This window comes from Balaenoptera ricei, chromosome 11, assembly GCF_028023285.1.
Source record: "Balaenoptera ricei isolate mBalRic1 chromosome 11, mBalRic1.hap2, whole genome shotgun sequence".
Lineage (NCBI taxonomy): Eukaryota > Metazoa > Chordata > Mammalia > Artiodactyla > Balaenopteridae > Balaenoptera > Balaenoptera ricei.
In genome coordinates, this window is record NC_082649.1 from 58,411,369 (window position 1) to 58,434,602 (window position 23,234).

General features: G+C 46.9%; 1 protein-coding gene across 8 annotated transcripts in view; it reads left to right on the top strand.

The window, feature by feature from the left end:
• The window catches only part of XYLB (xylulokinase), a 43,545-nt gene extending 20,969 nt beyond the window's left edge, over window positions 1-22,576 (top strand). For 2 of the 8 annotated variants that reach the window (XM_059937579.1, XM_059937584.1), the window contains 9 exons: window positions 754-794; window positions 1,366-1,481; window positions 2,274-2,389; window positions 3,041-3,114; window positions 7,656-7,752; window positions 12,489-12,547; window positions 14,026-14,113; window positions 16,921-17,015; window positions 22,144-22,576. In XM_059937579.1, the coding sequence (XP_059793562.1) occupies window positions 754-794; window positions 1,366-1,481; window positions 2,274-2,389; window positions 3,041-3,114; window positions 7,656-7,752; window positions 12,489-12,547; window positions 14,026-14,113; window positions 16,921-17,015; window positions 22,144-22,221 (764 nt within the window). In that variant the 3' untranslated portion in view covers window positions 22,222-22,576. Of the gene's footprint in view, window positions 1-753; window positions 795-1,365; window positions 1,482-2,273; window positions 2,390-3,040; window positions 3,115-6,080; window positions 6,330-7,655; window positions 7,753-8,703; window positions 8,774-12,488; window positions 12,548-14,025; window positions 14,114-16,920; window positions 17,016-22,143 lie in introns of those variants that run through there. The other 6 variants (XM_059937580.1, XR_009505579.1, XM_059937581.1 and 3 more) reach the window with 6 other exon arrangements.
• Window positions 22,577-23,234: the final 658 nt, after the last annotated feature.

A 23,234-nucleotide genomic window follows, 5' to 3' on the forward strand; every position in this document is an offset into this window, starting at 1 on the left:
GGGGGGGATGGATCAGGTGGTAACGCGAGCAATGGGGAGCGGGCAGATGAAGCTCCGCTCGCTTGCCTGCCGCTCACCTCCTGCTGTGCGGACCTGTAGGGGGCTGGGGACCCCTGTGGCCTATAGGATAAGCTCTCGGAGGTAGGATTCCTGAGTCCAGGGCTCTGACACTCTGCTGATCGTACCTCTGCAGCAGTGTTTGAGTACACCTGTTCCTGCCCACATTTCTCCTGCATTCATTCATTCACTCAATGTTTAAGCCTGCTGCTACATGGCAGACCTTCTTTCAGTTCCAGGGTGTATCAGTGAGCAAGGCAGATAAACTTCACTGCCATGGGCCTCACATAAAGGGGACGGTCAACATGACCTTGACCCTTTCCATACCACTGAGGTGGGGGAAAGCCCCTCACTCCGGCCTCGCCTTTGTCTTTCTCCGCCGTGTGTATCCTGGTGCCTTGACTTGCCCCCTTGGTCCTCTGCACTCCTGGGAGTGCCTAACAGTGGGTGGGGAGTTTGGACCCCTTTAGATGAGGTTTCTGAGTCCAAATCAGAGGCCCTGACCACAGAGACTCCACCCTTTAGCCCTTGGGGCGTCCTGAGCCCTTGGCTCACCCTGTTCCTGCGCCCCCTTAGCTTGTGGACTGGGGTGGGAGATGGGGGCTGCGCTCCCATCTGGCGGGGTGGGGGTGACTGGTTTGCTCTGTGGCTCTCATGTGACCCCCTGCTAACCACAGGCTCCCCTCCCATTCTCAGCGTCGCTGGCAGGCATGAGGCTGGAGGAAGGTGACATTGCGGTAAGGTGACCACTCACTCCCTCAGGCAGGGTCAGCTTTCTGCCCCAGGGGACGAGGGTGCTGGGGTCTCAGCACCATCTTTGCTGCCTATCAGAGGGGCTTCCAGGGTCAAAAGGCAGCTGAGGGAGGGGATAGGGAGACCCAGGCCCCAGGACCTGCCCACAGGTCCTCTCTTAGAAGGTCATTTGCCTTTGCTGAGCAGACAAGTCCCCTGCCTGCCTTGACAGTGGCCAGTCGTGGTGAGCACAGTGGCAGAAGGGTCAGACCTCGGGCTAGAGCACTGTGAGCTCCCTAGGCGGTGAAGACGTAACCCAGACCCTCCTGCTTCTAGTGGGAAACCCGTTGTCACCCGAACCACGAGTTAGAGGTAGTTGTAGTAAGTTCTAGAAAATCGGCCCACAGGATCCATGGGAGCCTGAATCTGGGGAGCTGACTTTGGACTTTGGTGTGGGAGAGTCAGCAGAGGTTTCTCTGAGGAGGTGGCGTTTAATCCGAGGTCTGCAGCCTGAGGAGTGAAGCAATGAGGGTCAGGGTGCGTGGAGCTGCCTCACCTCTGCCCGTCTCTCTCCAGGTCAGCCTGGGCACCAGCGACACCCTATTTCTCTGGCTGCAGGAGCCGACGCCCACCCTGGAAGGCCACATCTTCTGCAACCCGGTTGACCCCCAGCACTACATGGCCCTCCTTTGGTAGGTTGGGTGGCGAGGAGGAGGTGTGGGCAGGTCTAGCACCATGTGGAGCCCCCCAGGTCGTTCCACTGCGCAGGCTCTCGGGGTAGCTGAGACCCCAGGGACTCACTGGGTCTTGCTGACAGCAGAGCTGGGTGGGGAAGCACCCAGGACCTGAAGTCTCCCCCAAACCCAGATACAGATCCCATCCCCAACACCTGTATCCTGTGTGGCCTGAGGCAGATCCCGTAGCATGTCTGAGCCACACTGCTCATAAAATGCGGAGAATAAGAGGTTTACTTGATAGTGTTGTTATGCTATGTCTGGCACATGGTGGACCTTCAACCAATGGTAGCAAGGACATCCTGCTTCCTGACAGTTCTCATGGAAGGGGACTGTTCTGCACCCTCCAAACAGGCATTTGGGGACCTGCTGGAAGCTACTAAGGGAGGGTTTTTAGCCTTGAAGCTCCAAGAACCACTGGAGAATATGTAGGTCTAGTAAATCTGGCCAGCCCTGCCCCTTGTCCAGGTGGTACAACGTGCTGAAACCACAGCTATGTCTCTCCCTGGGGCTCCTTTGTGGCAACCTCCCCTGTAAACAGAGCCCACAACAAGTGCATTTCCTGGTGACTCCCAGGGACATGCGCTGGGTCTGATACCTGAGGAGGAACCTCAGATCCCTGCTGTGCACTGGCTGGGATTGTGGTCCAGCCTGACCTGCAGCCCCTCTACCTGGGACTCTTCACCAAAGCCCGTGGGTCCAGTCAGCAAGCACCAGGTCCCTCCCTCAGGGTTGTGTGCACTTCTGCAGCTTTAAAAACGGCTCCCTCATGAGAGAGAAGATCCGTGATGAGTTGGCTTCCAGTTCCTGGAGCGAGTTCTCTAAGGCGCTGCAGTCCACAGAGATGGGGAACAGCGGAAACCTGGGTAGGCTGTCTGGGGATGCCTGGGTCTGTGAAGGGGCAGCAGCTGCTGCGGGGAGGGGCAGGGCCAGGGAGAAGCCAAGGGGAGCCCAGACTGTCTGCACTTCTGCTCCATGGGCCTTAAAACTAGCGTGAGACCCCATGATCTGAGTGAGGTGGGAGTGGCAGATCAGGCCAGAGCTGCATCTTCTGTGCCCCTCGAAGCCCCTGGTGACAGCATCAGAGATGGCAGCCACAGTGCCTGCTCTGCCCTGTTGCATGCCCACATGCAGCTTTCTGCCCCAGACACGAGGTCTTGTTAGGAAAAGTGCCCAGCACTGGGGCAGGCCTTTTGTGCAGGGAGGGGATGTGCCTCCCTTAGTCAAACCCATGCTGGTATTTTAGAGTTAGTTGGACAGCTAGCTGTCTCCTGGCCTGGGCGGCCACATGAGAGCAGGAAGAGCTGTCTCCACGAAAAGCTAGCCTAGGCCTTTCCAGTTGCCCTCCGTCCTGCTGGAGAGAAGGACCTGAGAATATTCACAGGTCTCCAGGGGATAGGGGGTCCCGGGGAACAGGGATATAGGGTCATTTCACCCTGCTTTTTTCTAAGGCTATTGAGAAGCTGATCTTTTGTTTTTGACCACTGACAGCTAATCTCTTCCTGGTCTTGTTTCAGGTTTTTATTTTGATGTAATGGAGATCACCCCTGAAATTATTGGGCGTCATAGGTTTAGTGCAGAAAACCATGAGGTACGTGTGTTATTGGTATTGGAGCTACATTGGCTCCATTTTTGACTATTTAACAAATGCCTATCAAACTATGCTAGTTTTAGGGACCTCATTCATTTACTCAGCCATTGATAAAACAAATACTTAAAAAATTTTTCTTTAAATTGAAATATTGTTGATTTACAATATTGTGTTAGCTTCAGATGTACAGCAAAATGATTCAGTTTTTTTTTTAGATTATATTCCATCATAAATTATTACAAGATATTGAATATAATTCCCTGTGCTACACTGTAAATCCTTGTTGCTTATCTATTTTATGTATAGTAAGTAGTTTGTATCTAATCCCATACTCCTAATTTGCCACCACCACCCCCGCCAGTAACCATTAGTTTGTTTTCTATGTCTGCAAGTCTGTTTCTGTTTTGTATATAGATTCATTTGTATTTTTAGATTCCTCATATAAATGATATCATATGATATTTATCTTTCTCTGACTTACTTCACTAAGTATACCACTTTCTATGTCCATCCATGTTGCTGCAAATGGCAACATTTCATTCTTTTTTATGGCTAATACGCCGTTGTATAGGGACTTACCTGGGTCCAGTGGTTAAGACTCTCGGCTTCCAATGCAGTTGTGCATGGGTTCAATCCTTGGTTGGGGAATAAGATCCCATATGCCATGTGGCGTGGCCAAAAGATATTTTTAAAAATATATATTCTGTTGTATATATACCATATCTTCTTAAGCCAGTCATCTGCTGATGGGCACTTGGGTTGTTTCCATGTCTTGGCTATTGTAAATAATGCTGCTGTGAACGTTGGGGCTTCACATATTTTTTCCAATTAGAGTTTTCCCTGATAGATGCCCAGGAGTGGGATTGCTGGATCATATGGTAGCTCTGTTTTTAGTTTTTTAAGGACCCTCCATACTGTTCTTCATAGTGGCTGCACCAATTTACATTCCCACCAACAGTAGGAGGATTCCCTTTTCTCCACACCCTCTCTAATGTTTATTATTTGTTGACTTTTTGATGATGGCCATTCTGACTGGTGTGATAATTAGTGATGTTGAGCATCTTTTCATGTGTCTGTTGGCCATTTGTATGTATTCTTTGGAAAAATGCCTATTTAGGTCTTCTACCCATTTTTTGATTGGTTGTTTGTTTTTTCAATATTGAGTTGTATGAGCTGTTTGTATATTTTGGATATTAACCTCTTGTCAGTCTCATCATCTGTAAATATTTTCTCCCAGTCCATAGGTTGTCTTTTCATTTTGTTGATGGTTTTCTGTGCTGTACAAAAGCTTTTAAGTTTGATTAGATCCCCTTTGTTTATTTTTGCTTCTATTTCTTTTGCCTTGGGAGACCGAGCTGAGAAAACATTGGTATGATTTATGTCAGAGAATATTTTGCCTATGTTCTCTTCTAGGAGTTTTATGGTGTCATGTCTTATATTTAGGTCTGTAAGCCATTTTGAGTTTATTTTTGTGTATGGTGTGAGGCAGTGTTCTAACTTCATTGATTTACATGTGGCTGTCTAGCTTTCCCAACACCACTTGTTGAAGAGACTATCTTTTCTCCATTGTATATTCTTGCCTCATTTGTCATAGATTAATTTACTGTAGGTGCGTGGGATTATTTCTGGGCTCTCTATTCTGTTCCATTGATCTATATGTCTGTTTTTGTGCCAATACCATGCTCTTTTGATTACTGTAGCTTTGTAGTATAGTCTGAAGTCTGGAAGGGTTATGCTTCCACCCTTGTTCTTTTTCCTCAAAATTGCTTTGGCAATTTTAGGTGTTTTGTGGTTCCATATAAATTTTAAGACTGTTCTAGTTTTGTGAAAAGACGTCATGGGTATTTTGATAGGGATTGCATTAAATCTGTAGATTGCTTTGGGTAGTATGGCCATTTTAACAATATTAATTCTTCCAATCCAAAAGCATGAGACATCTTTCCATTTCTTTGAATCATCTTTGGTTTCCTTTAATAATGTTTTATAGTTCTCAGCTCCTTGGTTAAATTTATTCCTAGGTTCTATTCTTTATGCCATTTTAAATGGGATTGTTTGTTTACTTTCTCTTTCTGATATTTCATTATTAGTGTAGCAGATTTCTATATATTAATCTTGTATCCTGGGACTTCCCTGGTGGTCCAGTGGGTAAGACTCCTTGCTCCCAGTGCAGGGGGCCCAGGTTTGATCCCTGGTCAGGGAAGTAGATTCCACATGCCGCAACTAAAGATCCTGCAATGAAGATCCTGCATGCTGCACCTAAGACCTGGTGCAGCCAAAAAAAACCCCCAAAAAACAAACAAACTTGTATCCTGCTACCATGCTGAATTCATTTATTAGTTCTAATAGTTTTTGTTTGGAGACTTTAGTGTTCTCTATATAAAGTATCATGTCATCTGCAAATAGTGACAGTTTTACCTCTTCCCTTCCAGTTTTATTTCTTTTTCTTGTCCAATTGCTGTGGCTAGGACTTCCAATACTATGTTGAATAGAAGTAGTGAGAGTGGGCATCCTTATCTTGTTCCTGAATTTAGTGGGAAGGCTTTCAGCTTTTCACTGTTGAGTATTAATGTTGACTGTGGGTTTGTCATAATAAAACAATACTGTTGATGTGCTAGGGTGCACTCTAGATGCTGGGGCATCAGCAAGATATAAGACAGATGCTGTACTTTCTCACAAAGAAGAGTGTGGAACACCTAAGGGTTCTCCCTGAGCTAACGTGTGCTCCCACTGATTGTCATTAAGCATCTTGGAGCCTGTTTCCTTGGTGAGCCTTATCCTACACCTCCCATCTCCAGATGATGAATTTCCTCCTGATTGAAAGAGCCTCTGGCACAGGAGGCACTAACATTTGCTGATGTTTATTGAGCACAGTTTAGTTCCAGGCACTATGTGTGTGGGTTTCTTTATCTTCCTCATTTATCTCTCAAAGCAACTCTGTGAATTAGGTATTTTCATCCCCTTTACAGATGGAGAAACTGAATATCTCACCCAAGGCACCAGGGCCTAGGTGGTGGAGGCGGTCAAACCCAGTCCTTTCTGGCCCTAAAGCCGCTATTTTATTTGCCCTCCACCACACGACCTTTCCCAGGAGGGATTTCGTTGATACTTGCTGCTTGGAATTGACTTTTCTGTGAGATGGTTACCAGAGTCATCACCACATTTTGGATTGGACCTGAGAGACTTTTCTGACCCTAAAAGGTGTCTGGGGAATTTCAGTAAGTCACTCTGTCTAATAAGTGTAACAGAGTTGGTGTTGGATTATATGCCGATGATGGCATTACACGTTGTATTGTAGATGGAAAGCTTTGTCTAAAGTATAGGGAGTTCATCTCAGTCTTCTGGTGGGGGCCAGTTTGGTTTCTGTTGCTCGTAGAAAGAAGACATGCCTGTTCTCTTTTGTGTAAATCTGTCTGGGTTTATCAAGAAGGGAGTTTTCTTCGTTCATTTCTTCAATCAACAGATATGTATGACTGGTGCAAACAAGACAAACAGGGTCCCTGCTCCACGGAGCCCAGTGTCTAGGAGGATGTAAACAGGTGAACGAACACACACACGATTACAGTGTGTGATGTGGCTCAGACGGGAAGGAACAAAGCGACGTAGGGGAAAGCAGGATGTGTGCCAGGGACTTGCCTTGGATAGGGTGACCAGGTGGGCCTCCCTGAGGAGGTGGCCTTTAGGTGCAGACTTGAAGGATGAGAGGTATCCCACATGGGAAGCTTGGGCAGAGTCCTGGCAAAGGGAGCAATTTAGGAACTGGAAGTAGGTGAGTTGGGTTGGAGCAGTTCCTGAGGGAGGGAGCGGTGGCGTCAATCACTGGTCTCAGGGGCTGGGGAGCGGGGTGAGGCTGGAGTGGGCGCCATTCGGCTTTAGCTGGAAGGACAGAGGGCGCGCCACAGTGGTGGGTTCTCAGCACAAGCTCTCCCTTCATGAGCATCAGCTACATGGACCAGGCTCTGCTGTCTGCTTTTTAACAACCCTGAAACATAGGTGCTCCCATTACGTCAGTTCTGTTAAGAAAGAAAACGAGAGACTCAAGAGGGAGGAGGTATGGGGATATATGTATATGTATAGCTGATTCACTTTGTTATACAGCAGAAACTAACACACCACTGTAAAGCAATTATCCTCCAATAAAGATGTTAAAAAAAAAAAAGAAAGAAAATGAGGCTCATAAGATGTACGTTAACTTATTCGAGGTCATAGAGCTGAATGGCAGAGGCAGAACTGGAACCCTCGGCAGCCTGAAACCGAGCTCTCCCATCCTCTGACTCCCCAAAGTGATACACGCGTGAGGCCGTGAGCATGTGTGTGTGCGTGTGAGTGTGTGACGAACAAGTTAGTGGTTCAAGAGCACAACTATGGGTGCGCTCCAGTGGAGGCCTGAGTCATGAGCTCTGAATCTGGGCTACTCTTAAAAAGACACCACACATACGCACACACCACATACATACACACCACACACATACACACAGACACACACACACACAGTGAGTGGACAATGAGAGTTCTTCACTCTGCCCACTTTCTCCCGGAATCAGGTCTCAGCATTCCCCTGGGACGTGGAGATTCGAGCACTGATCGAAGGACAGTTCATGGCCAAGAAGATTCATGCCGAGGGCCTGGGCTATCGAGTCAGTAAGTGAGCTGCTGGCGGGCTGTGTTCTGGGGTGGGCGCTAAGGGTTCTGCGCATACCCTGAGGTGCTTGAGACCCTTCCTGGCCTTCAGGCCAGGCCTAGTGGACACTGTCTGTTAAGGCTCCATTACAAGGGCCTTGTTCGTGCAGGAGGGGCGTGGAGCCTGGCTCCTGGTGGTGGGGTGAGAAAGCGATCGACTGGCACTGTGGGCAGGCATAGACCAGGAGGCAGGTTGTTCCTGCATCTCTGCTCCGTCCCCAGGAGCCTCATGTCCTGGCCAGGAACTATAGGACTTGGGAGATCTTTCTGTAACCCTAAGCTCCAACCTGCAGACTAAATGTCCTAAGCTCTGGATCCCGAGGACACGGGCAACGCAGGTGGGAAAGGTCTAGGCTGGGGCCATCGCTGGACCTTCACCTTCTAGCCTGGGCAGGCCCCATCTGCCTGTGGGACACAGCTCTGGGCATTTCAGCTTGAACAGGGAAGAGAGGGGATGTAGAACCACTGTCAGAACTGAGAAACCTGCAATGGAGAGGGCAGAACCAGGGCTGGGGGAGGCCCATGGGGAAGGAAGGGACTTCTAAGAACTTGAGCTATGGAATGTGGGCAGCTTTAGGAGGTCAGCAAGTTCCCCTTTTTGATGGCGCTGCAGTGGTCTGGCGGGGGGCAGGGGGGGCGTCTGAAGGAGGTTGGACCCGCCGACCAGAGAGTCCAGGTTTCCAAGATGTATTGTTCCTCTGGGCCAGCCGTGGTCAAGAGAAGGTAGAAAACCCCTGAATCCTCTTAGCTTGAAGGCCTCCTCATGATACTTTTACAGACAATCCTATGTAGTATATGTTTTATGCCTTTGAGCCAAATAAGTAAAAGGATACTTTAAAAATAAGCACTAGGTAAACCTTTTTGAAAACCTGTTAGGCAGCATCTACTAAAGCTGCTTACACGTCCACCCAGCAGCTTCACTTCCCGGTGGATGCGAGACAGAGATGTGGACATGTGTTCACTGAAGACGTGCAGGAGGACACTGCCGGTGGCCCTGTGCTTAGCACCCCACGCTGGAAACAACACAGTGCCCATCGATGGTAAGATAGGTGCCTTGTGGGGTGTTCAGGCGACATGATCCTACACAGAAATGAAAATGAACCAGCCTTAGCCACGCGCAACAAAATGGATGAATCTCACAAATGAAAACGCTGAGCAAAAGAAGCCAAACCCAAAAGTACGCGTGGCAGATGCCGTGGACATCGGATTCAAACGCAGACAAAACTATCGCCTGTTGTTGGAAGTCTGGATCGTTAGTAGTTACCTTTCGGGGGGCATGGAGGGCCTCTGGGGTGCTGGTGAGGCTCTGTTTCTTAGGTTACACAGGTGTGTTTAGTTGTGAAAATGTGTCAAGCTGTCAGCTTATGGTATGTATGTACATTTGTTAGGATGTATGTTACAGTTCAACAAAATTTTTTAAATAGAATGAACTTTATAAACAGTCCCACTCCTCTCCATCCCCCCACCCAGAGTGTAAAAAGAAATTCCCCAAAGGTCTCCAAAGGCTTCCAAGGTCCCTGAGAAGTGAGCCCAGGTGAGCAGGGCAGAGATGGTGCTGAGGTGGGCGTGAGTGACTGGCAGGAAGGGTTTTCCGGTCGTCAGGAGGGGGCACTTTGGGGGGCTGGGGGGCTGTCTCCACCGGCCCAGTGTGAGGGGAGAGGCAGTGAGGGCGGAGGGGCCCTCCTGGGCTCCAGGGGGCTAGTGTGATCACGTCATCGTTCCCAGCCTCTGAAGCGATTCTTGTGCAAAACAGCGTAAGCTTACTTATCCTCTTAGCAAGCTTAAGGGTCGAATCAAACCTGTCCTGCCAGCTCTGCTGGGTTCCTCTCAAACAAGATCACATGAATGAATGCGCTTGAACCTAAAAGGGTAAAAGGGCTGCACGAACTGTAGGCATCATGCTCCCAGTGGCTGCATGGCTTGTGGCATCGTGGGATCTTTTTTTTTAAAATAAATTTATTTATTTATTTTTGGCTGCATTGGGTCTTCGTTGCTGCGTGCGGGCTTTCTCTAGTTGCAGCGAGCGGGGGCTACTCTTCGTTGTGGTGCGCGGGCTTCTCATTGCGGTGGCTTCTCTTGTTGCGGAGCACGGGCTCTAGGTGCACGGTCTTCAGTAGTTGTGGCACACGGGCTCAGTAGTTGTGGCTCGCGGGCTCTAGAGCGCAGGCTCAGTAGTTGTGGTGCACGGGCTTAGTTGCTCCGCGGCATGTGGGATCTTCCTGGACCAGGGCTCGAATCCGTGTCCCCTGCATTGGCAGGCGGATTCTTAACCACTGTGCCACCAGGGAAGTCTGGGATCGCGGGATCTTAGTTGCCTGACCAGGGATTGAACCCCGGGTCCTGGCAGTGAAAGCGCAGACTCCTAACCACTGGACCCCCGGGGAATTCCCTCGAGTTTCATTCTTGAACTGTCATAATCTCGTTTTAATAACATCTAAGAAGAATAAAAAGACATTTGAAGTAACACTGATGATCATGATAATAATAGCTGCCAACATTTATTGAGCACGTACTGTGTGCCCAGCCTGGTTCCTAAGCACATTATGTTTATTAACAACAGTGTCTCTGGGGCGGGTACCAGTATTACTCCCGCTTCACAAAGTAGGAGACCAAGACTCAGAGTGTTATATCACTTGCTCGAGGCTCAAAGTGTTATATCACTTGCTCAGAGCTTCTGAACCAAGCCAGTCTGGTTCCAGACTCTGGGTTCTGAACCATGGGGTTACCTCTGCTTTCTTTAAGGAATGATCACTTTCTTGATGTTTGGACACCGTGAGACATATGCACCCAGCTGGGCGGGGCTAAAGCCATCGTCCCTTTTCAGCTTATATTTCGATGTGTATTTCATTTTGTTTAGGTTGACTTATAAGAGCAGAAAAACCTTATAATAGCGAGTTTGGAAAATAAAGGAAAGAAAACTACCTATAATCCCATCCCCTCTCCCCAACCACTCCTGCCATCTAGGACCATTTTCTTCCAGTCTCCATTATGAGTTTATTTTTTATAAAGCCAGAGTCCTATTCCCTTTGTACCTACAAAGAGGACATACAAACCTAAAAGTGTGTCAAAGTCTTCATGGTGCTTTACATCATGCCCAGCTGAGTTTTCTTGCAGTCGTGAATGGAGCATGTTTTGATTTTCCAACATGGAATCAACACTGGAACATCTTCCCACGTCCTGGATTGTCTCCTTAGCTGGCTGACATTCCTTCCCCTTTTCCCAGCCCAGGTAGTCTCTCATTTTTTTTTAAATTAATTAATTTATTTATTTATTTTTGGCTGCGTTGGGTCTTTGTAGCTGCGTGCAGGCTTTCTCTAGTTGCAGTGAGCCGGGGCTACTCTTCGTTGTGGTGTGCAGGCTTCTCATTGCGGTGGCTTCTCTTGTTGCGGAGCGTGGGCTCTAGGCACGTGGGCTTCAGTAGTTGTGTCACATGGGCTCAGTAGTTGTGGCTCACAGGCATTAGCGTGCAGGCTTAGTAGTTGTGGCCCACGGGCTTAGTTGCTCTGCAGCATGTGGGATCTTCCAAGACCAGGGCTTGAACCCATGTCCCCTGCATTGGCAGGTGGGTTCTTAAACACTGCACCACCAGGGAAGTCCCCAGGTACTCTCTTAATGGCTGAGGGTGAAGATGGGGGAGGCTGAGAGGTGACAGCAGAGCCTTATAACATTTATTTGTTTTTAAATACCTGCATAATAAATGAATGCCTCTTCATTGTAAAAGAGTCCTGTGACACAGGAATGTAGGGATCTAAGCACTATGAGATTACAGAGCTCTGTTTTTCTGCCCTGCCCCCGGCTTCCGCATCACCATTTACACGGTCCATGGGGGAGAGGAGGGGGTGAGGAGGACTAGCTCTGCGTTTGGGACGCCTCTCCCACACCAACACCACCTAATGCTTGGCTGGTTTTTCTGTCCTGGCAGAGTTTATGTGCCTCTGGAGGATCACTATGCCATCTATCTTGTACTGCAGGTACAGCAAGTTAGCGCTTAAGGGCTCATCTCATTCTAGGATTTAATTTATTTGTACTTCTTTGCATTTACAACTTTTTTTTTTTGGCCATGTGTCATGCGGGATCCCCAGTCGACCAGGGATCGAACATGTGCCCCCTACAGTGGAAGTGCGGAGTCTTAACCACTGGACTGCCAGGGAAGTCCCTGCATTTACAACTTTTTGATAGCATTAAATAAAAATATGTTTTTGTTTGTTTATTCAGCATTCTGTGATTGTCACAGCACAGGGGATGTTCTTTCTGGACCATCTCCATTTTAACCCGAAGTGGAACTATATGTCTTTTACTAGACTGTGGTTTATTATTTTTTATTGTGAAAAGTATGTATACAGTAGAATATGTGCTTCATACAGCTAATTGTGAAACATATTAATAAATCAAACACCTGTTCATAGAGCACTCTGGTTAAGAAATAGAACATTGCCAGAACCTTAGATCCATCCTGTGTACCCTCTTCAGTTGCATCCCCAAGAGGTGGATGAGGAAGCAGCCTCACAAGCAAAGTTCACGTTGGACATGCGTGGACAGAACCAGCTTTAGATCTCCCCTGCAGTCCTGTGTGATAAGCAAGAGGCATTGGCCTGACACTAGCCCTTTGTGGTAGAAGAACTCTGGAAAACAGCTTTTTCTGCCTTGGGGGAATTGTCACAGCCGTTTTTTGTTTTTTGTTTTCTTTTTTCTTGCAGTGCCTAAGACAAAGATTTTGGCCACTGGAGGAGCATCTCACAACAGAGACATCTTGCAGGTAAGTGCCGGTAGCAAGCCCTGAGCTAGGGCCTCTTCCACGTCTAATACTTCCAAGAGCCAGACACTCAGCAGTAACACTGCCTCTGTTCCCACTCCGGCAGGGATGGGGAGCTTACAGCTCATTCTCTCCCAGGAAGCCAGCTCTTTACAGCGCACATGGCAAGCAGATTCTGTCTTACGCTCAAGTGAAAACCACTGCCCTGTACAACTCCACTCTCTGATACCAGCACTGGCCTCTGGCGTCACACAGAAAGTGCCTGTCCTTCATGGCAAACCTTCTGACATCTAATGCCAATGTTCTTGTCTTCCTCAAGGTTTCCCCCTTCCAATTTAAACATCTCTGATTTTCCCAGCCATTCCTCTTATAATACAGTTGCCAGAATTTGTCACTGTCTTTCTGGTCCTTCATTATGCTAGACATATATGACCCAAAGTAGAATCAACCTGCAGATATCTGACAATCAAACTGTCAAATCATGGGGCTGTTAGTGTCTTATTGGGACACTGAGAATTTTGGGGTATAGCCCGAGGCTGCCTTAGCTGTTGGAGTAACTGAATCAACTGTTGACTTGTACAATAGTATACCTGTCTTAGGTAAGATTCTCTAGAAGCAGAGCCTGAAATGGAAATTATTCTATGAGTGATTTGTTGGGAGAGTGCTCCCAGGAGAAAGGGAGTGAGGGATCCAGGTAGGGCAGGGGAAGAAGGATAGGCAAGGATGTGGTTTTGGTTGGAGTCAGCTTCAGCTCCATCCCATGGGCAGATATGGTCCATGAACTATGCCGCAGACTTGCTTCCACCTTGGGGTAAGAGGGCCAACTGGCTGTCGTGGGAAGAGATACGAATAACCTCCTGTGAGAGGCAGCCTCTGTTCAGCAAAGAACAATTCTTTTGAGGAGGGGCAGCTGTGAGCCATTAGCAGCCAATACTCACAGCATCTGGGTGAGGGTGCACACCGGTCCAGTAAGGGGATCCGGATGGGGCATCAGCAATATCTCTGGTTAACTAAGACCCCCCCCAAGTCTTTTCCATGTGAGCTCCTCTTAGTACACATCCTCTGTTCTAAATTTATGCAATTTATTTTGGGGACCGACATGGAAAACTTTTTTATTCTTATAAGACATGCATTTGTTAGTTTGGGTTTGTTTGGCCTTGTTATATTAGTCTGAGACCTAGCCATCTCCACCATGATTGTTTGTTGCTAAGCATACTTTCTAAATCTTCTTCCTTGTCTTTGATAAAATGGTTAAACAATGCAGGGACAACCCAGAGAGCTGTGGCCCTTCACTAGAGACTTCTCCCAGGTCACCCTGACCCTATTATCACCAGGGCGGCATGGTCAAGTGTACTTCCTTTAAGGCAGTAGAGGTGGAATGGAAGGTATCAGAAGACATGTTAGAAAAGAGAGCCCAGTAAATGCATGTCTGTGTGCATGCGCCCTCTGAGGACCATAGTAAGAACTTCTGTCCTTTCCAGGTGCTGGCAGATGTGTTTGGCACCCCAGTGTATGTCATAGACACAGCGAACTCAGCCTGTGTGGGCTCTGCTTACCGAGCTTTCCATGGTAGGTCAATGGATGGCGGCAGATGCCTCTGGCAGTGGTTGGGGCACTGGCTGGGCTGAGGACAGTGGGAAAGGGAGATTGGGATGTTCCCAGTCTTTAGGGACATGGGAGGCTTGGAGTCTTTTTTTTTTTTTAAACTATAGGGCCAATTTTTTTTTAAATTATTTATTTATTTATTTATGGCTGTGTTGGGTCTTCGTTTCTGTGCGAGGGCTTTCTCTAGTTGCGGCGAGCGGGGGCCACTCTTCATCACGGTGCGCGGGCCTCTCACTATCGCAACCTCTCTTGTTGCGGAGCACAGGCTCCAGACGCGCAGGCTCAGTAACTGTGGCTCACGGCCCTAGTTGCTCCGCAGCATGTGGGATCTTCCCAGACCAGGGCTCGAACCCATGTCCCCTGCATTGGCAGGCAGATTCTCAACCACTGCACCACCAGGGAAGCCCAGGCTTGGAGTCTTTAGATTCACTTTTCTCCCCTCCCAGCAGGGGGGAACCAACCCCAAACCCTCTGTTCCTTTGTGCTTTACTTAAACTGGGAAAGAGAGGCAGGGTCCTAAATAAATGAGGCCTGGTCAGAGTCAGACTCAGCCCAGGGACATTGGTGGAGGGCACTTGGGCATGGGTCTGGACAGCTGGTGGGCAGGAAGGGGTAGATAAAGTCCAGAGCCATCTTTTCAACAAGAGCAGAAGTTGAGACAAAGGTGAAGGCTTGAGAGCCAAGCAGTCCAGGACCCTGGACAGCTCCTTGGGGGTAGTGGGGAACCACGGCTCTGATGGAGGCCTCCTTGAAACTGCGGGAGCAGCACAGGCCCACAGGGGCATTCTTCTACCCATGTGGTCGACTTGCCCTGTCCTCTGCCTGCTCAGGCCACTCCTCCGGGCCACCCATGTAACTCAAGGGCCTTGTCCTTTCCCTCTAGCGGTTGCATTCTTCACGCATTTATCGTTAACTTTTTAACACACCTATTTAAACTTGTATGTTTTCTTTCAACATTGAGAATTAATCAGGGACCGTAGCCTTCTCTTAATAATTAAACTCTTACTCTTTCATTCCCCTCCCTCTCTGCCCTATCCACCTCGCCCCACCTTGTGCCTCCGCTTGTATCAAGATCATTGGGCAATTTCTTTCTTTCTTTCTTTTTTTCTTACGGCTTGCAGGATCTCAGTTCTCCGAAGATTGAACCCAGGCCACAGTGGTGAAAGCATGGAGTCCTAACCACTAGGCCACCAGGGAACGGGCAGTTTATTTCTAGGCTGTTATGTTTTTAATCAAACTTTACAACATGTTGGCTTTTATTTGCACTTATGTATGAGTTTGTCTCTTTTTTTTTTTTTTGACTCTCTGCAGTTTCTTTTTCCTTCATCTCTATGCTAGTTTTGTTGGAATATACAGCCTGAATACATTTTTAAGAGGAAATTCAGTAGGTGATAATTTTCTGAGGGCTTGCATGTCCAGCAAGGGCTTGGTTTCACCCTCCCAAAGAATGCTACCTTGGCTGGACAAAGGACTCTAAAATATTTTCCTCAGAACTTTGAAAACACCATTCCATAAGCTTCCAGCCTTCAGTGTTGCCCACGAGGAGTCTGGGGTTTACTTTATACTCCTCCTTCTGCCGAAGCAGAAAAGGAACTACCCTTTGGGGCCTCCACTGCTGTGCTGCACTGTGTTCCTTTCTTATTTTTCCTTTTCCATGCCTGTTTAGTTGTCAGACATTACCTGGGGGTACTGCCCTGCTCTGCCCTCCAAAACTAAAACCTGAGCTGGGTCCTAGCACACCAGTTCCCACTTTATGTGGACATCCATTCTCTCCGGCTGGGTCCAGGGATGAAAGCCAGTCATGCAAAGCCAGTCTGTGAGTGAGTAGAGGGAGACAAGAGTCTTTCAAGTAGTCTCTCTGGTGGCTACCCCACCGCCCAGTGTCCCCTCATCCACACAGCTCTGGGCTGGGATATTCCAGCGTTCTTCAGAGAGAAAACTGGGCCTCACATCTTCAGTGGGCCCTCCTTCCCTCTCGGTGGTCTTGAGTTTCCCTTCAGTCTGATACTGCTCCTTAAATTGCCTGGAAATCCCTTACTGTTTCCTGCCCACCTATGGCAACCTTCTCTCTTTTCCAGCCCTGCCACTCTTTTGCTTGGTGAGCATTTATTGAGTGCCTCCTGTATGCGGGCAGTGTGCTAGGCACCAGGGCTCCAGTGGAGACCCAGTCCTGGCCTCTCAGAGCTTCCGGCTCAAGAAGGGAGGGACCTTAAACCAATCTGTGGCAGAAGTAGTGAGATGTGCCCTGAGGAAAGCGGATGGTGCTGAGGGCTGGAAGGGATGTTCCTAGCGGCAGCTTTTCTGAGAAGAGAGAAGAACATTCCACACAGTGAAAAGGCTCTGAGCAGAAGGAATTGAGAGAAGCTGGGGGGGCTGGAATGCAGTGAGCGATGCGGAGAGCGGAGCCCCCGAGCCCCGTGAGGGAGGAGAGGCGGGCGGACCCTCCCCTCTGTCAGAAATCAGAGGTTAGCTGCCTCCCGACATGCGCTTCAGACAAAGAAGGCCCTGCTGAGAAGAGGCCTGCACTTGAAACTTCTTCTCTTTCTCTCTTTTTTTTAAAGATGGTTTTATGGAGGCCCAATTTATATAACATAAAAATCACCCATACTTAAACGTACAGTTCAGTGATTTTTAGTTAACTTTACTGAGCTGTACAACCATCACCATAATCCAGTTTTAGAACATTTTATCACTCCAGAGAGAAAATGCTATTTCCGGGTAACGCCTTCATTTGCAACATGCACTGATGTGAAATGAGCTTTCCCTTCTAGGCCTTGCAGCTGGAACAGATGTGCCCTTTTCAGAGGTTGTGAAGTTAGCCCCAAATCCCAGATTAGCTGCTGCCCCAACCCCGGGAGCGTCTCAGGTAAGAGACCATCAGAGTTCATTCGTGGCATTTGCATCATAAAAATCAACTACGTTCTTTTTTCCAAAAGGTAAGTTTTTCTTTATCACCTACATTATAGTTGATGTGCTCAACTAAAAGGGAAATCTACTTTTTTTTTTAATTGTCAAGGAAACAGAGCAAAAGAAGACAGGTTGTCTCCGAGATTCAGAGATACGGCTGATCTTATAGCCCCAGGGATCAGACGGCTCACCGGGCATATCTTCCTTGCTCAGATGCCTTGGGGTGCGCCCTTCTAATTCACAGGGTTACAGAGGCCACTGAAAGACTCCGTCACTTAAGCATAAGACATGCTGGGTTTCTACCATTCAGATCTGAAATCTGGATCCAACACAGCTGTGTGGTCACTCAGTCAGAGGGAAGGCAGACCCCACTTGTTACAGGTTGGGTTCCCTGGAAAGCAGACCGTGAGTGGTTGATTAGGATGCAGGAGATTTATTAGGGGGCACTCTTGGGATCTGCATCTGTTGAAGGAAAAAGGAAGAGGCAGGGCTGGGCAGAGGCAGGAGGTGAGCTGCAGTGCGATCTCAGTGGAGCCCTCAGTCAGTCCTACAGGAAGTTCTGAAGCTGGGATGACTCTTTCGAGTTTTACCCAGTTGTGGTGAGGGGGACGGGCCTTTATACCCCATGTCAATCCGTTATTGCATGCAGGCCACCCCAGGATGGGGTAAGGCAGCTCTCTACAGCCAAAGCAATCCACAAAGGAGGCTGCCAGCTGAGGGCTGAGAGAATAAGTTCTCTGTTCCTGCAAGGCAATCCGGGTGGTATGCCATAGCGTCCATTTCACCACCCTTCCTGTTTGCAGAAGGTTCTTGCAGTCCAGGAGCAGGGGGTGACACAGACAGAGGGCTTTATTACTCACAGTACAGCAGGCAGCATAAGCTTCATGTTTGCATCAGTTTTCCTTGGCCCTGAAGTGCCATCGGGCGGTGTGGAGTGGACCCAGGTGGATACTGTGCACACACTGTGTCTGTGTCACAAATGAGGGACCCTGCTCATTATAAAGGAGCTGCGAGCAAACCTGTCCGAAGGAGACATCTTTATCATCCTGGTCAGCAAACAAATTTTCCCTCTCCCTATCTTCCAAGGCTGTTTGCTATACAAACACCCTTGAAAAGATAGTCAGGAACAAAAGCTGTCACAAGACGTATAGAAACACATATAGAGAATTGTCTTGCAGTTTATCTTGGAAGCAGAAGCTCATGCTATCCAGGTGACTAGATAACCCACCCACATGGGTCTGCCCAGGCTTCTATTACTTTCTGTTGTGTGTCCTTCTGTTCAAGAGGGAGTTCAATGCAGTAGAAAGATCCTACCTTGAGATAAAGGGCCTTTGGGTTCTGATTCTTATTGTGCCTCTCCCTCTCCATGTGACCTTCACATGACCTTGAGCTGCACTCCTCATCTCTGAACCTCTGTTTCTTCATCTGGGAAGTGGGGACATCTGTCTGGCCTACTTTTAACCTGCTAATTGTGAGGGTGAAAGAGAATCCTTGCCTATCATGGCTTTATTTATTTATTTATTTATTTGGCCACGCCTCACGACATGTGGGATCTTAATTAGCTCCCCAACCACGGATTGAACCTGTGACCCCTGCAGTGGAAGCTCGAAGTCTTAACCACTGGACCACCAGGGAAGTCCCTATCATGGCTTTACTATACAACAGGAAGTCTGACCGTGCTGCCGTGTTGGTTCAGTGGTTCAACAGTGTCAGGGCTACGGGTGAGGTTTTCTGAAGTTCTCCAGATCAGCAATGGACAGTGGAAACATCATGAGAGCCACATATGTCATTTAAATTTCCTAGTAGTCTCATTTTTGAAAAAAAGAGTAAAAATAAATAAGTGGCTAATTTTAATATATTTAATTTAACCCAATATGTCCAAAATATTGTCATTTCAACATGTAATCAATAAGAAAAGTTGCTAATGTGATAGTTTACTTCTTTTTTTGTTTTGGCTGAGATTTGAAATCTGGTGTGCATTTCCTACTAATAGCGCCCGTCACATTTCAAGTGCTCAGGACCGCATGTGGCTTGTGGCTACCGTATTGGATAGTGCTGTACTAGGTATGCTCCACATGACCACAGGATGTATGCAGCTTCTCCTAGCATCACGTTCCCCCGCAACTGTATTCATAGGCAGAAATCAGAGCGTGGCATTAGGCAAGGAGTCTCTCCTCACACACTCTTGCTTTTCAGGGAGAAACATACTGGTCTGTTTCCCTCAACTCCCCCAACAGACTACCACTTGGTTATACTGTCAACCTTGGTTGTAAGAAAGGCTGAGGTGGAGTTTGGCTCTTTCATCCTCTCTAGAAGGAGGCCAGCAAGGAAGAAGGTAGTGAGGGTAAGCTTTAGGGCAACAAATAGCTGCAGCTGCCTCATTACAGGCAGCAAATACTCAGTGTGTGTACCGCCAGTCTCCCTGGCTTGCCCATGACCAAAGTCACTAATAGCTCATGGAACTCTTTACCATTAAACCCAAGTGTAACCTCGGAATCCTTCTCAACACCAGGTGGCAAGAAGTGACAGTCTGTGATTGTTGGCATAAGTGACCTATTTGAGGACTGGATTGTAAATACCTTGAGAGCAGGACAACGTCCTCTGTTTGCTTTCTGTGGCACCTCTATGTGCTCAAGTGGAAACTCAAAACAGTAACAGTGTTTTCCCTGTAGGCTCTGCTAAATGTTACAACTTCCTCCTTGGAGAGGATATCACAGCCCTCTTACGTCTGAGTTCACAGGCAGCTGCTCCAACTGCACCAAGAGTAGGCCCTAGTTGCATAATCAGTTACTAAAGGCCTTAACTTTGGAGCCAATTAAACCAAATTAAGAAGGAATGGGATTGGCATGACCTCCTGGTGGTATATGTGAGTCCCAAGGAAATCTGGGTCCCTTGGCCTTGTGTTGCTTGTCTGTAAGACCACATGCGCTGACCTGAAGTGCAAGGCTTACAGAGCCACAGATGAAAACAGCTTTAAACAAAAAGTATGAAGAGGAAGAATGTGGGATTGTGTTTCTTTCTGCTCCTTTTTCCCTTGTTGGTTTTTTGGTTTTGGTTTTGGTTTTATTTCATTACACAGCACACTATATATATAATTTTATAGCCTGCTTTTAAAATTCTACATTACAGCATAAGTATTTATATTCTTTTTTTTTCACAGTATACAATTTATTATATTATTTGTGTTTACATTGTCATAAATATTCTTCATGTTTGACATATTTTACATGTTATATTATTACCATTTTTTTTTAAACATTTCTTTACTACAAACTTTTACTATGCTAAGAATTTATATTCTTAAAGGTATACATACTTTTTTTTTTTTTTGGTTTGCACATAGTCATTTATTTAACACCTATTTATTAAGTTCTTACTGTGTGCCTAGCACTATGCTAAGCTCTAGGAATCCAAACACACCATCTCTGTGTGTTTGGGATATAATGGGAGATAATGGCACATAAAAAGATAAATTCCTAATTGCTACAGACTGTTTGGGCTTCTCCAAAATTCATTTTTTTAAATTAATTTTTATTGGAGTATGGTTGCTTTACAATGTTGTGTTAGCCTCCACTGGTTTTTTTTTTTAATTAATTTTAAAAATTCATGAATTGAAATCTTTACCCCCAAAGTGATGGTATTAGGAGGTGGGAATTTATGAACGTGATTAGGTCATGAGGCTGGAGCACTCAGGATGGGATTAGTGTCATTACAAAAGAGGCCCCAGAGAGATCTCTGGCCCTTTCCCCCATGTGAGGACACAACAAGAAGATGACTGTCTAGGAATCAGGCTCTCACCGGACAGAATCTACTGGCATCTTGATCTTGGACTTCCCAGCCTCCAAAACTGCGATAAACAAGTTTCTGTTGTTTATAAGCTACTCAATCTATGGTATTTTTGTTATAGCACCCAGAATGGGCTAAGACTCTAATCATCATGCAATTTGCAGAGGTGCACAGGAACATACATGTTATTTTTAATGACTGCATAATATTCTATCTGGCTAATGAACCATATTTTCTCGAGCATTTTCCATGTCTTAGAGCAGTTGCTTCTAGTTTTTCAATTATTATAATTAACCTATGTGGGTAAAGGGTTAACAAAACCTTTCCCTATTCTGCATGAGAATTTGACTTTTGGTTAATGTTCTAGCTCTGCTTCCTTTGAGACTTAATAAAAGTGGAATGTCAACAGTGTTACTAGGCAACATTGCTATGTCAAAATGGCCTTGAATTAGGAAACTGCACCAGGAATGGGAAAAGATAAATATCTAAGGGGAAGACATACTTAGGGCTCCCTGAGTGCAGTGACTTCTCACGGGCGTGGCTCTTGTCTATGGAGTTGTTAACAAGGGATACTCCTGTGGGGCATGAGGTTTCAAAGCCAGGGTGGTTCTTGCACCTGTAAGATGTGGATTTCATCTCCTTGCACCTGAGCTGTAACCTGGGGGGCAAGGAGGGAAGAAGGAAGGGAGGCAAAGATACCCTTTCCTGGACACCTGTTCAAACTGTTCATGGTCTCCTGCAGCCACTGTGCCAACACGCATGTTTCTCCATTGTATCCTTTTGAGGGCCAAGGTGTGGCCCATGGTAGTCTAATGAGTCTGAATGTTTAGTGGTGTCTAAGAGGACCTTTGGTGGGCCTAGCACCCTACACTTAGGATTACTTCCTTAAGAGAGCTTTGCAGAAGTAGAATAACTAGGTCAAAAGCCATGGGCATTTTCAAGCCCCTTAATAAAAATATAAAGTTGAATTGATTTACAAAAGGGTTGCACCACCAACTTCTACCAACTGTGCAATGAAACAGCCATTTCCAGGTACCTTCATCAGAATTTTTAAAAATTTTGTAGATTTGATAACAAAAACTGGTTTCTTGTCATAATTTGCATTTTTTAAAGATCTTAAACTATAGGTTTGAGAACTACTAGCATTTCCTCTTTTGTGAATTGACACTTCCTTTTTTCTGCCCAGCAAAAAATTTAAATTGCAAGTACATGGGATGTAGAATTTTTTAAATTGCAAGTTGCAAAGAGATGTAAGAGCACCTTCCCTTCGCCATCCTAAACTGCTCTTTCCACCCCTCCAGGTCTATGAGGCCCTCCTCCAGCGGTATGCCATGCTTGAGCAGAGAATCCTGACCCAGACCCGGGGGCCTCCGGAGTGAATTCCACAGGCCGGCCCAGTCTCACTGATTCCACTTGTAGACGTGGCCTTGGACAGCAGGGATCCTCTTCCCTGTTCTAAGCAGCTCTGCCTGCCCACCTGGCTCCTTGTGGTGCTCCAACCTGCCCAGGACCACCTTAAAGCCCACCTTAGGACATCCTTCTGAACACAGCTTGTGTCCCTGTGCCCTTGTGCCCAGGGCAGGAAAGCATCTCTCTTCCTGTCTTTTATCCCAGGAGGCAAGATAACACTGAGCCTCGGATATGTCCAATAAAAATTGTGACTTTTTCCCTTTCGGGACCTAAATCAGCAGAATGGGAGAGACAAAGCAAAATAAATAGATTCTTTCCTCTTTATTCACTAGTTTTCAGGATGATGAGTTGATTGCCAAGCATCCTCTAACAGCAACTAGATTTTTAGTATCAATATGATACATTTAACATACTTTATATGTCTTAATCCATTGCAGTAATTATTTTTCTCCTTGTCGTCTTTCTGATAGCCATACTCTCCAACTTTTCTCCTCCTTTCCTGATCTGTCATTCATTCTTTCTTCTTTACTGTTACTTCTGCTCTGTCTACTCCTTAATGATTGCTGGGCCCCAAATCTCTGTTCTCATTCCTCTCTCCCTCCAATTCTGTCCTCTCTTGTTTGATGATTTCATCTAGCATTGGGCTTCAACTGCTACTTATATACTAGTAACACCCAGCTCTGTGTTTCCAGCCAGAACTCCCCTTGGAGTCAGCCAGCATTCTCACAGGGTACTTCAGACTCCGCTTATCCTTTTTTTTTTTTTTTTTAATTTTGAGTCATTTTTATCATTTTTTAAAAAATTTATTTATTTTTGGCTGCTTCAGGTCTTTGTTGCCGCGCTCGAGCTTTCTCTAGTTGTGGAGAGTGGGGGCTACTCTTTGTTGTGGTGAGTGGGCTTCTCATTGCGGTGGCTTCTCTTGTTGTGGAGCATGGGCTCTAGGCACGCGGGCTTCAGTAGTTGTGGCACATGGGCTCAGTAG